Source organism: Emydura macquarii, unplaced genomic scaffold, assembly GCF_026122565.2.
Source record: "Emydura macquarii macquarii isolate MOO-44397 ecotype Brisbane River unplaced genomic scaffold, CSIRO-AGI_Emac_v2 contig_1253, whole genome shotgun sequence".
In the NCBI taxonomy this organism is placed as follows: domain Eukaryota; kingdom Metazoa; phylum Chordata; order Testudines; family Chelidae; genus Emydura; species Emydura macquarii.
The window spans coordinates 102514275-102530218 of NW_027131390.1; the positions used below are offsets into that span (position 1 = coordinate 102514275).

At 43.0% G+C, this 15944-nt stretch overlaps 1 protein-coding gene across 4 annotated transcripts in view; it reads right to left on the reverse strand.

The window, feature by feature from the left end:
- SLC15A2 (solute carrier family 15 member 2) overlaps positions 1-15944 on the reverse strand; it is a 154724-nt gene that overhangs the window by 45834 nt on the left and 92946 nt on the right. The window contains exons 6-7 of one of the 4 annotated variants that reach the window (XM_067549643.1): positions 13619-13710; positions 8510-8556 (exon numbers count right to left, since the gene is read on the reverse strand). In XM_067549643.1, the coding sequence (XP_067405744.1) occupies positions 8510-8556; positions 13619-13667 (96 nt within the window). In that variant the 5' untranslated portion in view covers positions 13668-13710. Of the gene's footprint in view, positions 1-8509; positions 8721-13618; positions 13725-15944 lie in introns of those variants that run through there. The other 3 variants (XM_067549644.1, XR_010919905.1, XM_067549642.1) reach the window with 3 other exon arrangements.

Below are 15944 nucleotides of genomic sequence, written 5' to 3' on the forward strand. Positions count from 1 at the left end.
CCACTCAGGATTCCTCTCAGCGATTCTACTGTGCTCTGTGGCTCTGGCTGCCACCTGGGCTCCCACCAGGCTCTCTTGCCCCAGACACACTGAGCTGTGCCAACAGGTTTACAAAGCGGGAGAAGACCAGTTCCCTCCAGTTTTGCCATTCTGTATCCCCCTTGCCCAGTTCATCTATTCAGAGCTCCCTTCCCCAACCAATTCAGTTCTGCCCTCTGATCAGCTCCGTGCCGCTCTTCCCCCACATTCTATCAATCAGGGCTGTCTCTAGTTTACTCCTGCCGTGGCCGGAGTCAGGACTGAACCGCCTTTATCACAGAGTGGTGTTGAGTCACTGCACCTTTCGCTTATTCCAAGAACAAGGCAATGTTGTTGTGTCTGTAGGTTTTAATTTTAATACAGTAACTGGTGTATAATAATTCTGAGTTTGGCTGCTATTTCACTGAATCTCACCTAGCCAAGGCTAGTTTTTTACTCTGAGATTGTAAAGCCTCAAGGGATTTCATTTAAACACAAGTGAGTCTTGACAGGACCACACACTAACACTAACCACTCTGATCACACTTGTGACCGGGGTCATGGAGGCTGGTAGCCACCCTCCCCTTTAAAATCCCGCAAATTTCTGAAATGCCTTTTCCTGATTGTCCAGCTTTGTGATTACACCTAGCAGCTCTCTGTTATTATGTGCAACTGCCCAGCCAACCATCCTGGCTATGAGCTCTGGCCTGGAGTGGAGAGGAGATATTGGATCCCCTGGGCCTTTGCAGAGAAGAGGCTGGCACTGCCTGTGCAGAGAAGAGGCACAGCTACAGATCAGCCACAGAAATGTGGACATCAACAAGCAGATTGCATAGGGGATGCAGGAGAAGGGGTATGACAGGGACCAGCTACAGTGCCTCATGAAAGTGAAGGAACTGCAGCAAGCATACCAGATGGCTAGGGAGGACAACAATCAATCTGGTGCCAAGCCACAGACCTGCCACTTTTACAAAGAGCTGCATACCATATTTGACGGAGACCCCACCACTGCCCAGCAGACCACTGTGGATACCTCTGAGGAGCCTGAGACACAGGCAGCTGCCATGACCAGCGAGGATGAGGAGGAAGGACATGTGACCGGGGGATCCAGTTATGTGAGCCAGGACCTGTTTGAGCCTTCCCTGCAGTCTAGTCAGGCCCAGCAGTTGAGCACAGGTGAGCCCAATACAGAAGAAGGAACTTGGGGCACGTGTTAAATGTTTTCCCATGACAATGATGTACCGATAGCACTCCCAACTTAGCAGGACACAGCTATCAACTTTTCATTCGTTTACTCGTACCAGAAGAGGTACAACAAAGAGTGGTAAAGTTGTTAACTCCATTTCCCTGTAGTTAGGTTGTGGGGGTAGGAGCAAGCGGAGCAGTTTATGTACACAGGGATGTCCCTGGGATCCTTCTGAGAGATCTTAATGAAGCTTTCATGGAGGTACTCTGCACTCCTCTCCTGAAGGGTTCTGGGATGGCAGCCTTATTTCTTCCTCTGTGGTAGGACATTTTTCCATGTCACTCAGCGATAACTTCAAGAAACCCCATTTCAGTACAGGGGCCAGCAGCATACAGGCCCAGCTAGCTTTGGAATGTCAGGAGCAGCTGTTCTCCGTCTGCCTTTGTTACCCTCTGGAGCAAGATATCAGTTAAAATCACAACTGCTGATGGAAAATGGTGCCAGTATTCAGTGACATTTCCCTATACTCAGTTTCATGAAACCGATCAATTCTCTTCCTGTTTTTCCTCACCCCTGGCAGGCCATACTCACCACGGCGGTGCTGTGTGTGGCGCCATGCGCAAGCATTCCAAAGCTGAAATGTCAATAAGTACCTCTTGTGTAACGCTTTAGGGGAGCAAAGAGAGGGAGTTCTGAACTTTAACTTTTGCTTTCCATTGTGACTATACTGACAATGGCACTTCTGTGTAGTTTATTGGTAGCTGCTGCCACTGCAGCCTTGAGGATTCCCCCTCCACACCGGCAGAATGCCTGAGTCACATGAGGAGGAAAAAGAAGAGAACTTGGGATGACATGTTCAATGACATCCTTCAAGCCAGTGCTGCATCGGACCATGAGCAGAAGGCCTAGAGGTTGAATTTTTCAGACTGTATGGAGAAGGAGAGACTGGACCGGAGAAAAGCCCAGGAGTCCCAGCAGAAAAGGAGAGGGAGATGCACCAAGATGTAATGGGGTTTCTCCAGCAGCAAACACAGATGCTGCAGACTCCTGTGGACCTAGAGATTCAACAAACCTGGGCTTGCCTTCTTTTGCAGATCCTGGAGAACTTCATTTTAGCCCCTCCCTACACCCCACCTCAGCATTCTATGTGGCATCAGCAACCTCATTCCTACCCCTAGCACTTCATCCTGGGAGACAGCAAGGACAACCACACCTGCACACACACTGACATGTGAGAGCAAGAGTTGCTGCATATGTAACCAAAAAGGCTACATTCTGAGTGTTTCTTCCTCTTGTTAAGATCCACTCATTTAATTTATTAAGTTTCTAATGCATCTGCTTTTAAATTGCATAGATTTGTGGAATTGGTCTTGTTACTCAATAAAATTATAGTTTTAGGAAAATAATTCCTATTTTTAGTCCAAAACGTATGCTGCAGAATGCCTTAGCAGTACTGAAAGCACCCACTTATTTGTTATTGTACAGTGAGACAGAACTCATAGGATCAGTAGCAAACACAGTCTAATAATCACAGATGTACAGCATGTACCCCAAAATTAACAGGTGCATTGACAGTGCTATAAGCATAGATGTACACCAAGCACCTCACAATTCCAAAGACCCCCCCTGTATGCTACAGAGCCAGGTGGCATACAGTCCACCACACCGCAAAACTGGCTCACTGTTAAAGTGCTCTTTCAAAGCCTCCATGTGTTGCATTGCCCCATGTTGAGCCTTTCTAATAGCCATTGTGTGTGGCTGTTCAAATTCAGGAGACAGCTGCTCCACTTCCACCTCCACCTTGGTGGCAACTTTCTCCCCTTTGCCTCACAGCTATTATGCAGGACACAGCAAGTAGCTATAACCATTGGGATATTTTTCTCACAGAGATCCAGTCTTGTGAGTAAACAACAACATTGTCCTTTCAATCTATCAAAAGCACATTCAACTTTAATTCTGCACCTGCTGAACTGGTAGATGAACATTTCCTTGGTGTTGTCGAGGTGGCAGGTGTACATCTTCATGAGTCAGGGGAACAAGGGATAACTGGGGGTCCCCCCCGGATCACTGATGGCATTTAAACATTCCCAATGGTAACCTATTGGTCAGGAAAGAAAGTTCCTGCTTGCAGCTTTCTAAACTTGGTCATCATGCACTTTCCCTGACCAGCCAATAGTATCAGTGAAGTGTCCCTGGTGATCCACAAATGCTTGTATAACCATACATAACCATGTTGATATACTCTGGGGCAAGGTAGGCTGGTGCCAAAATAGGGATACCCTTGCTGTTTATTGTCCCACTACAATTTGGGAACTCCATTGCTGCAAAATTCATCCATTATGTCCTACATATTGCTGAGAGTCACAGTTCTGCGTAGCAGGAGACAATTAATGGCCCTTTATACTTGCACACACCCAAGGGCTGAAGGGGTTAAGGTGAGTAGGTGGGTCAATTAACCTACTAGGCTGTACCTGAAGGAGGAGCCAGGGAGCACAGATGACTACTAAGAGATGAAACTCAGCTGGAAAGGAACAGGAAGGGGCCTTATAAAACACAGCAGCTGAGAGTAGAAAGGGGCTGCAGAAATGTTACCCCAGAACTTGACCAGGCTAGCTGCAGCCATATTGTGTGCATTCAGCCACCATTCATTAATAAAATAGAATACCACATAGTTAACGGTTAATTTGGACAAGCAGGGCTTTTGGAGGCAAGGTCAAAGTCTAGCTGCAGCCTTGCAGTTTCTGCTAATTGGAATGGGAGGAGGGGAGAAAAACGTCAACAAATGATGAGATTGAAAGAAAATAAGTGGATGTAGACCTTGAGTTTGGGCACCATTGATACAGAAGCTTATTATGGCTAAGATTGTTAAGAATGTTTTATTGATAAGTAGTTTATTGAAGTTTGGATGAGTGATGATCCAGTAGGGATCTCTATGAGCTAGTTATAAAAAGACCAGATAATAGAGTGTATTTTGGAGAAGTTCTCTGAAGCTGTCCTGAGAGACTTTTTCCTGACACCTTACTCTCCAGTGGGAAAGCAACCGGCCATCGTTGACGTGCTGCTAATTACTCAATATCATCTCAGATTTTAGGTAATTATTTGGGATGTTCTAAACCTATTGCTTATGTCTGTTTGAGCTTAAATCTAACAAATAGTAGGTTTAGATAAGAGCATGCTTATTTGTATCAATCTTTCATCAGCTGGAAGCACTGTGTTCCCATTGATTTATTCTTGACACCACCTGGAGTGAAATAGTTAAGTTACCACTGCTTTGGGTTTTAAGGCCCCAGGTAACTGAGAGAAAGGCTGCAGTCACTCTCAGAGTGAGAGCAACCAAAGTAGGAAGTAGCCCAGGGATACAGCAGTAAGGTTTAGGACTGTGCAGGCCTTGACTGCTTGTTTTAGGATCTCTGGGCTGAAATCCAGTACAAAGGATAGGCCTAGGCTCCCCTACCAGCCACTGGAAAGTAGCACCATTAAGGGGCAGTGAAAGGGAAGACTGCCTGGGACAGTGGGTCCCAAGAGACTTTGATACATACACCAACCCCCAGAAGGGGAAAACTACAATGACCTGGCAGGAGGGCCAAGCCAGAACGGGAGCAGTTGAGTCCTGAAAGAGTGAGTCTAAGAAAGAGATGAAGTAAGCAACTGGGGAGCAGGGGATGGGGGCCAGACTGGCAGAGCTAATCACCAGATGCGATCAGAAGAAGGCACTCCAGAGGTGAGTCCACTGTGTATTTTCAAACTCTAAAATGATTTCTCATTCACTGGTAGCAATCTGGCATTGCAAATTTCCACAATGCAAACGCAACTCACTTCTCCACTGTCCGTGCAGCTCTCATTCTGGTGCCCCTGCACTGGATGGCTGGGGCAAACTCAGCACACAGATCCAGGAATCTGGCCTCTTTCATCTGAAAGTTCTGCAGCCACTGTGCGTCATCCCAAATCTGCATTGCGATATGTTCTTACCAGTCAGTGCTCATTTCTTGGGCCCAGAAGTGGTGCTCTGCCATCTGCAGCTGCTCCATGAATGCCACCAAACACCTTGAATTGGTTCTCGCTATGTCCCACCATCACCTGTCCTTCAAGAAATTGTCATGTCCCCCACTGCTGCAGTTCTTCTTGCGGCTCTGCAAATATCAGAGGATCTGGTGCTTGCAACACTTATGGCAATGGTGCAGAGCTGTGCAGGTTCCATGCTTCTGTCCGAGATGGCGGACAGCCAGGATGGCTGCGTGAGCTCGTGAGGTTTTTTTTAAAAGCATGAAAATTATGGATTATGGATGACATTATGGGATTGAGAAAGTTGCATGCTGGGAACCTGGCCCATTCCTCCCAGTCACCCCTGCACAACTTGTTTCTGCCCTATCATGCATTACCAAAACTTCCCAAAAGATAGTGCACTGGATGATGATGAGTTGCACACTGGGATACCAACCCATGGTGCACCACACTATACATAGACACAAGCACTCCTGGTGAGTACTCCTGGTAGAAGCCAAGTATGCACAGACAGGAGTGACGTATCAACTGCAGCAGCTTTATGCCGACATAACTTGCGTTGGCCAAAGTTTGTAGTGTAGACATGGCCTGACAGATGGGTGCTGGGAGTGCAATTCTAGTATTTGTGTTTTTAATTTCTTAACGAGCCATTTTATGGGGCCAAAATGAGACAAGATCTGGTCTTCCCAATTGGTTTTAGCTCCTGAAAGATGGAAATACCGATCTCCTGTTTTTTCAGCCTCAAAAATGGTTCACAAAACACAAATACAGATGCCAAAATAGATATATTTATTCAAGTATGCCCAAATATTGAGGCATTTGAGTTTATTTTAATTCCTAAAGTGACAAAATATTTTAACCTTAATAGCAGTTTAACAATGCTTTTTGCCAGAAACGCACAAGAGCAATGAAAGACAATACAACGAGTGAACTAAAATACAATAAAAAATAAATCTTCAACAATTGAACCCCATTTGTCTAAACACAAATATTTTGGTGCATCATTTCAAATACATTTTCATCTCCTATTTATGGGATAAAGACTTCAGCCAACATACCTGTTTCTTCAGAAACTCTCTGATCAGGTACCCAGTTTGGGTAATTGTTATTTATTATTTACTCTGTAGCTGTAAAGTCTGTTTATAAGTTGGTAAGCAAGATGCTATACAAGGTGGCTTTTCCCTCAGATTTCTGCACTAGCACTTTGTTAACTAGCCCCAAATAGCCTAAAAACTTGTAATTGTTGCAAGTGTGGATGTGTGCGTTAGCACACACACACCCCAGAGTGTAACGTCTGCCTTTCTCTAACAAGTTGTTTGTAATAAAGAAAAAGCAGAGAAAGTGAACTAGGCAATTCTATCTTTTTTTGCAAATAGAAATAAAATTATAATACATGAACATTTCCACCCATGCAAAAATTTGTAAGAGATTCCTGATTTTCACAGTCCTGTGCTGCTAGCATCAGGAAATTTTAAACATTACAAATTCAGGGCCCAATCCTGCAGACACTTACTGCCACATGTAGTGATTACTACCTACTGAAAGTCAAACTGCACTTCTCACATCAGTGATCACTAACAGAGTTGTGCAAACAACAGACTTTTTGATTCTCTGGTCATTTGGAAAAAATTGGAGACGGGGAATTGGTTGGGAAACAAAACATTTTTGGCAAATCAAAAAATCATTTTAGGACATGCAGTGTATTGTTTGAAACAAAACATTTCCTTTAGTTTGAGGATTTTTTTCATTTTCTAATTTAAAAAAAAATAAAATTGAAGTAAATTTCAAAGTGAAAAATCATTGTGAATCAAAGCAATCAAAATGTTTTAATTCAAACCAAACAAACATTTCAAATGAAATAAAACATTTTGATTTTTTTAGAGAAGAAGATCCACTTTTCTTCCAACCAAAACAATGACAAATTCGACATGCATTTGTAAAATGTTTCGGTCGACCTGACTGCATTTTTCAGTGAAAAAGTTTCATCTGAAAAACTTCTCCCAGCTGCAACCACTAATGTGTGTAGTAACTGTCTGCAGTATTGGGTCCTTAGTTTTGACCACAGTGTCACGTGGCATCATTGTGTACTGAGGAAACAATGAAGACAAGTGGCATCTGCCCAAACTGATGTTGCATCAGCATGTGGTGTCATCTAGCGAGCAGAAGGAGGCAACATAATTCAGATAAATAAACACTGGCTTGACAATTAAGAAATCCTGAATCGCTGTTCCAGCTTTGTCAGCAACTTGCTCTGTGGCCTCGGGGCAAAATTTTCAAGCTTGAGTATCTAAAATTAGGCACCAAAATCCACACTTAGGGCCAACTTCTGCCACACTTACTGACACTGAATAGTACTTTACTCCGCAAATTGTCCCATTGAAATCAGTGGTGCAGCTCTTGGAGTAATGAGTTACTCAAGATATATAGAAGTGGAAGAATCTGTTACCTAAATAAGAGCATGATTTGCAAAAGTGTTGAGCACCCGTAGATCCCAAGGAAGTTGACACTCATCACCTTTGAAAATCAGGCTGCATATGAAGATGTCTGTAAATTGATTTAGGGCCCAGATCCTCAAAGGTATGTTTTAGGTACTTAACTCCCATTAACTTTACAATTAAAAGCAAACATTTCCATTTTGTCCTGCAGGATAGGAGAAGCACAAAATAGCAATAGTTTTTATGGACCCAGAAGTCTCTTCATCACTCATCAGATATAGTAAAAGCAAATTTTGAGCTCAGTAGAAGCATTACAAAATGTGTAGGTCTCAATCACTTGATGAGAATTAGCCTGAGAAGCTACATGGATGTCAAAGCTACATGGCAAGAAAATTATTTGCTAGATCTGGCTTTAAATCTCAGCTGAAGATTTAAACCAGAGTCTTTCACTCTGGAGAGGGAACCCTGGAATGTCCGTCAATGGCCAGTGCCAGCATCACATCTGTTTAGTGGCTTTACAACAAACTATGCAAATAAATAGACCCACTCCTGAGCCCCTACACTCCTCCCTGCCCTGCAAATCTTTACTTCAAAGAAACCATCCTGCAAGGGAAGGAGGCTTTAGGAGAAAGGCTGCATTTCCTAAAGAATCTGACAGTTCATTTTCCCCCATAAGCTGCCCTTTCTAAATTTAATCAGGTTAGCAGATAGATTTTGTTTTGAGTTTTTAATGCTCATTCTAACCCGAGGCAAGAAGGAGCGTCTGTTTGCAAGCAGAGCACGATAGGGGAAGAAACAGAGAGATCCTCAGATGTTTGGAGTGAACAAAACAGAAAGCAAAAAAAGGAAACCAGATGTTAATACTCACCGGGGATTTTTTCTGAGAAGGGAAAACTCCTTCGGAGGGATCATCTCCTGCAGGTATAAAAGTGAACAAAGTTTCCTTGGATTTATTTTTCTGAAAAGCGTTCATATCCCTTCTCGCCTCGTCTCACACCATGGGATGTGGCTGTTGTGACTTGACTGGGAAGACTTCCAGCCTCAGGGCTTGGAGTTTGATTCAGTAAAGTTAACCCTAATCAAGCACATTTCTGCAGTGGTGGGGATGATACTATGAATGACAGAGTTTTTATAGTAGCTCATCCTAAATCACTAACAGATTTGATGTCTCAGCACTTTGCATTGTTTGCCTGGCACTCTCCCCGCTATTGTACATAAACTAGCCTGAAAAAGGACTGTATGCCACAAAGATACAATCCAAAGAAAAAATCCCAGATCCAAACACCCCTGGAGCCTGTGGAAGCTCAGATTTAGGAGCAAAATTTGCATTTCAGCCAACCTCAGTAATAATAGATTTATTCTGCAGAAATTCTTTTCAGAGCTAAATGGTGGGCTGCAGAAAAGTACTGCATGGATAGCGAAGTGACAACATAAAAGATATTACCTCACCCACCTTGTCTCTCTAACAAGCTACCCGTGGGTTATACTTGCTGCACCAAACTCTGCTGTTCCTTCCCCTTTCAGACCATGGACCTTATGAGTTCCTGCATCCCATTAAATAAGTCCCACTCTGCTCTCAGTATATAGATGCCTGATATTTTCTTGCATTCAGCTCCCCATAGCAAGCCTACATTCCCCTGTAGAACCATTTAATGTGTTCCCCCATACAGAGCAATCCCCCATGTTCCACCAGGACAGCCCCAAGTGGCCTTCCCACTTCACTACCCCATTCCCCCCTTAGAGAAGGCCTAATTCCCTCCCCCTGTAGAAACCCTTCAGCAAATTCATTCTGGAAGCTTCCTGATGTGCTCCCCGTGGTGCTGAATGCCTCCTGCAGTGTGCAGTGATCCCTTCGTTCCCACTGAAGACAATGGGAGTTAAAGGTTGCAGGACTGGGCTAATAGACATCTGAGTGCCATTCTCCTTTATCAGCTCCACCCCCTAAATCTTCTGCAAGGGACTCGGAGCTCTGTTCCACAAAATATATCGCTAATGCATTAACCCCCTCACTCCCCCAATATAAAGAGAACTCTGAACATTTAAATGTGCCCACCATAAAAACCAATATGCATTCCCTCATGGAGTTTCCCATCATGCATTTCCGTACCTACCAAGACTCCCTGAAGAGCTCCTGTCACCCCTTCCCCAAAGATCCATGACTCTGTCCCGTCTAGAGATCCCTGGGTCTGACCATTGCCATCTTGCATGTGAACAACCAGACGTGTCCAAGACGACCACAGGAAAACTGCCTTCTGAACATAAAGGGAAGCCCCACCAATTCCTTGCGGATTTTACCCTCTGAACCTTAATCATCAGTAAGAACACGGCTTCTCTTATGCAGCAGGCCTGCACAGGTCGACTTCAATACACCAGCTGAGAGGGTGGCCCCCTCAGAATCTGACAGCCTCTCTGCAAGATGCACTGCATCAGTGGGGAAGGCGGCACCCCTAGCTGCTGGCACAGCCATGAGGAAAGGTCTCCCATCCCCACTTTTGGATGTTTATGCTGATTCCATACTATTGCAGGTCAATCTCCTGATCATCAATCATCACAATACTTTACATTCCTGCACACCAGAGCTTTTCGTTTGAGGGTCACAGAGCATGTACAGCAGATCCTTAATTTAGTCTCCTGTGAGGTGCGTAAGATTAGCCCCATTTCACATATGGGGAGACTGAAGCACAGAGAGACAGTGACTTACCCAAAGTCACCAAGTGAGTCAGTGGCAGTATGAGGACTAGGACCCAGGTCTCTTGACCCCAGGCCTGTGCACTGACCACTAGACCTAAGTGTCCATTTGAAATATTTCTCTTGATTATTATGCTCACTGAAATCAATGGAAAGACTCCCACTGATTTCAATAACCATTAGATCAGGCCCGAGCTGCTTTGCTGATGTATTTTCAGGCATCCCTCCAACAGAAGGCTATGGTGTTCCTCCAATGCACCGGTTTGCAATGGGAACTCCATCAGCAAAGAATCTAAACCAGTGATAAAAACAAGATGGAAAACATTGGACTGGACTCCCATGCTGCTAGTACAGATAAATACTTTGATTTTTCCCACAGTCTTGCACCTGCTTATCCTGAACACATGAACAACCCATGCTTCACATTAGCTAAGTGATTTACTTAGAACCAGTAAGAAAACGTATATCGGGCAATGGGTTTAGCACACAACTTATCAAAAGCATTACAGAGATATTTAGACCATTAATGACCAACAGAGATTAGCAGACAGAAGGTGGGGGAGAGCTCACATCACCAGTTACCAATGCTATTTTATTTTACAGGATGTTGATAATGATAGTCTACACTAAAAATTTTACTAGCATACCTGTTTTGGTCAGGGGTGTGAGAAAACCACCCCCTAGCAACACATAGGGTAGATGCGGCTATGTTGACAGAAGAGGGCTTCTTTTGGCATTGCTAATGTCATTCTGGGAGGTGTGGTTTCTATACTGACAAAAAACCTCCTCCTTCTGTCATCTTACACTGCATCTACACATGGGGCTAAGACATACAGATGTTGAAATAGGCTCTGTAGTGTAGATGAGCCCTGATTCTGCAGAATTAAGTGAATAAACCTGAAAATAGCTAAATTCAGGGGAGATGCAAATGAATACAAAATAAGGCTTGATCATCAACGATTGTTGCAAACATCTTAAATTCTATTAAGCTGATTCCAACTTTCATTACAACTGTCAAAAAAGAAGAATTGAAGAGAAGTAAATGTAGTTACACTGGGTTTAAACTAGTGCAAGTGAGATTATAATCAAACATACAAATGTGTCAAATTCATACATGTTAAGATGTTTTTAATAGAGATGGTTCAATGAGCCAGTGCTTGGGTGTGGACCCAGATTAATTTAATGCTAAGCTAGGGGGTTGGTTGGTTTCATTGATCCCAAAAATGTCACGAGCTGTTCCTACAGATCTCAGCCCCAAATGGCTGTTTCACAAGCCTTCTGCCATAGTGGGACTTTTGCAAGATCAGCTGTTTTGTTTATCTCCTCTGAATTCCTTCCAATTGCCAAAAGGTGCTGAGAACTGAATTCAGCATTCCAGGCTGTTTTATCCTACAATCACTTCTCTGTTTTGTGATTTGCCTTTGCATTTCCCTACTGAATTGGAGAGTTTCTGTTGCTATATTGCAGCCTGAGAAAATATCTAATTAACAATTCACTATCACACATACACATTTTGTGTGTGTATGGGTGTATATGTCTGGGGTAAGAGGTGCAATTATGCTTTCTAAGTATCTCACTCCCATCAGATACCTCTGTTTTCCACCTGATACATTAGATTGTATTTCTCTGTCCTGTTTTATTTTATGCCCATATTCCAACAATCTTTCTTAATTCCCCCAACTTTGCTTTCTCAAACTCTTTCAAGTTCTTTTGTCATTATGCAGTACATAGTGCTCATTCCCAAGCCATTTGAATAGATCCTTCAAGTCACTCTGTCACAACACCATCCAGGCCCAGACCTTGATCCAGTTCCCACTGAACTCCGTGGAAGGTTCCCATTGTCTTGAATAGGAGTTGGATCAAGCCCCGCGTTTCTCAGCTCCCAAGATATACTTCCTTGAAATTTAAATGGAATATCCTGTGGTCTACTACACCATTCCTTGGCATGTTACGCTGAAGTAGCTCATGGCCAATAATAGCACATAAACATCCTATTAATATCAAATGCCCAATCAATCCTAATCAGTAAGTGCTAGATTCAGGATCTCTTCTTTTCTAGTCTGACCTCCTGTGTATCACAGGCCATAAAGCTTCCTCAAGAGCAGATCTTTTAGCAAAATGTCCAATCTTGATTTAAAAAATGATCAGTGATGGACAATCTACCATGAAAACTCTTGCAGCTGTTAAAGGCAAGTTGGGCCTGACTCGCTAATGCATTTGGAAACCAGGGAGCACTGCAGCCCAGAGATCTAGTCAGAGTGGTCAGCTCAGGTGGTTCTACCCAAAGTGAGCTGAGCCAGGCCTCTCCCCTATGGTGTGTGCTTGAGAGGGACTAAACCAGTCCAGGTGCAGTTTGCCGTATGACCAAGATACAAGGTATTTCACTGCTACCCTTTCCAATATCTTATCCTACCCCAGTGGGATTTTAAGTGCTTTTGCTACATAGCACCATCTCTGCACTTTCTGTTCTCTTTCCATCTCCTCAACAGATATTGTGACAGTCAAGTGATAAGAAACAGCCCACCAAGTTTCAGTTGTGACCTCTAAGGTCTAATCTCCCTTATTTAGCATCACTTCCCCTGGCATCTTGTTTACTTTGCCCATGGTCAATACATTTGTGTACAGACACTTATTTCCACTCTGCATTCAAAGAAGATTTGTTACTGGTGATATCACTCACCTCCAATAGTCTCATTGTTTTGCTGATCTTCTTTTTGACTTGATTCAGAGATTCCAAGACCAGAAGGGACCATTGTGATCATCTAATCTGACCACCTCCATAACACAGACCATAGAACTTCCCCAGAATATTTCCAGAGAGATCTTTTAGCAAAGCATCCAATCTTGATTTTAAAATTGTCACCGATGCAGGATCCACCACAACCCTTGGTAAATTGTTCCAGTGGTTAATTACTCTTACGTACTAATTTGTTTCTTCCAAAGGTAATAATAATACAGTCCCCTATGGAACCTTGAATCCAACATTTTTATAAAAGTAAATTTTCAGGTGAACTGATATAGAGAGGGTCATGAAGCATCATAAGTGCATTGACTGAAACAGAGCTGCACTGATTTACACTATCTGAAGATCTAGCTCAATGAGGTTAAGTAGTAGAGTCAGGAACAGAACCCAGGAATCTTGAGCCCTAGATCCACACGCTAACCACAAGACCCTGGTATCAACAAAGAGAAAAGAAACCCTATCCTGCTAGACCCATAGGCATTTTTTGCATCCTCAAGCTCAGTCTTTTATTTAATTATCAAGGAAAACAAGTATAAAATTTCTCACCAGTTTGGTTTTTCTTTGCTGTTTCCTCTGTACCTTTCTCCTTTGCCATGTTTGCAGTTTCCTGTGCTCCGTGTGATCCAAGCCCTGCGTGGCTGAAAATTAATCTTGTTGAGCAATCTTACCAGTCTATTTAACTCTTGTTAATGTTTCACTTTACTGTAGTGACATGTGAATCACATGTAAAATACTATTGGACTTTCTTTGATTTTTCAGCTTCCAGAGAAGCTGAAGTTATTTATTCTCAACTTCTATGGACGGGCATACACGTGCTCGAATGTAGACTATTGCTAAATCACAGTCATCATGCTCCCTGTGCTTTTCATAACAGATATTCTTGAGAAATCCCATTTCATTTCAGCTCTGGCTTTTTTTAAATAGAATTATTATTCTGTTGAGGGAACTGACTTTTGACCCAATACTAATTAGGGCCAGATCTACAGCTGGCATAAACCAACATAGACCAATTGGTTTGGATGGAACTACTGCAACACACAGCAGCTACAGATCTGGCCTTAACTGAATGCATGTGTTAGTGGTTAACTCTGTGCAGAGATGGGCTTCATCAACTCTTAACAGACCAGCTTTGATTCTAAATTCTTCTTGCATCCTGTATACTAGACCTTTTTTAATTGATGCACCATTCCTCATGCACCAAGCCCTTTCTTCACATGCTGTACCCTAATGTAACAATGAACACTAAATAGAAATTATTTCCTTTGCACAATTCTTTTTCTTGCCTTTCATGTTTTCCCCAAACTAATCTCTGAAGGGAAGCCACGTCTCCCTATAGAGAAATGAGTGCTTGTCTTTCCCTGCCCATTAACCATGAGCTGCTACCATCTTTCAATGATACTCAAACATCTCAGTATATTTAAAACAATGCAAATTTGCTAATCCAGCATCAGATCAATAGGAATTTTAATAAACAAAATCTAATTTTAGTGGCTTTATTAATAATAATTTATTTTTTAAAAACCTTATAGAAAGGTTATCACTTTCTATTCTAGCTTAGAGAGCTTTCCCACAGGGGAAGTCCCCTTCTCCAGACATATTTTGAACAGACAAATGAAAGGGGAGTGGCTTCCAGCAAAACTCGGTTGAACAGTGATGTGAAACGCAGGCCTCTAATGACTCCTTTATTGCCACATCTCAGGACCTCCAATCCATCCTCATCCTCTTTGAGCTCTCCTCTGCTTTGACATTGCTGATCATACCCTCCTCATCTGCGCTGAGTTTGCATGATACTGTCCTCTCTGACTCCTCTCCCTGGCTCATCTCATTACTGGCTCCCCTCTTGATTATTGCAACTTCCTCTTTTCCAGCCTCCCAAGCCTGACACCAATCCTCCAACCCATTCAAAACTCCACTCTTAGGACTTTTCCCCCATCGGTCTAACCTCATTACCCCACTTCTCCGTCCAAATCCCTCTGCTGCTCTATCCCTTTCCCACCATATTATATTCAAACTTCTTGCCCTCATCTTACAGACTTTTCGCAGCTCCGCTCATGCTTACTTATCTGCCTTTGTCTATGATTGCATCCTTCATGTCCCCTCCAGTCTGCCAACAAGACTAGCCTCCACCACCTATTTTCCAGTGGTCCTACAAACATCTGTGCACTTTCTTCCATTCTGTATGGAATGTTTTTCCCTGAACAGGTCCATCAACCTAGCACTCTCTCCTCTTTCACATCCCTCTTCAAGGCTCACTGCTACCAACCAAGCCTATAAAAAAATCTACTAACGAACAATGTCTAGGCTTAGGGGAAGGAATAATCATTTAAATATGATTATTTGAACATAACATTTATGTACAATTATTGTATGTATTTTATAGCTTTCCCTCTTTCTCTTCTATCAGGTGGTAATTGTTTCCTTTGACCCTGATCTCACAAATACCTCAGCATGTACATAACTTTATGTGATTCCATTGACCTCCATCTGGTGTGTTGGAGAGAAGGAAAAAACATGACAGTGAGAGGAAAATAAAAGGAAAGGGTGAAAAGTAAAAATTGTAGTAGTGAAATGAGAAGAAATCCAATGGAGCTGCTCACAGGGATAAAATTACTCTCATGCTTCAGTGTTTGTAATATCAAGGCCTTTGATGGTAAACTCTTCAGGGCATAGATGTTGTCTCCCCAGTCTAAGCACACTGGGTCCTGATTGAGGCCTATGGCAACAAATAGTGCTAATGACATGTGAGAGACAGGGGAGAGCAGCTGCGGTTGAGTTTCTGTTTAAATTTCTTCCCCATTCACCACTACAAATGTTACCTTTCAACCTTTCGTTTGTTTGTCTGCTATTGCAATTCTTTCCCTTCAAATGCTCC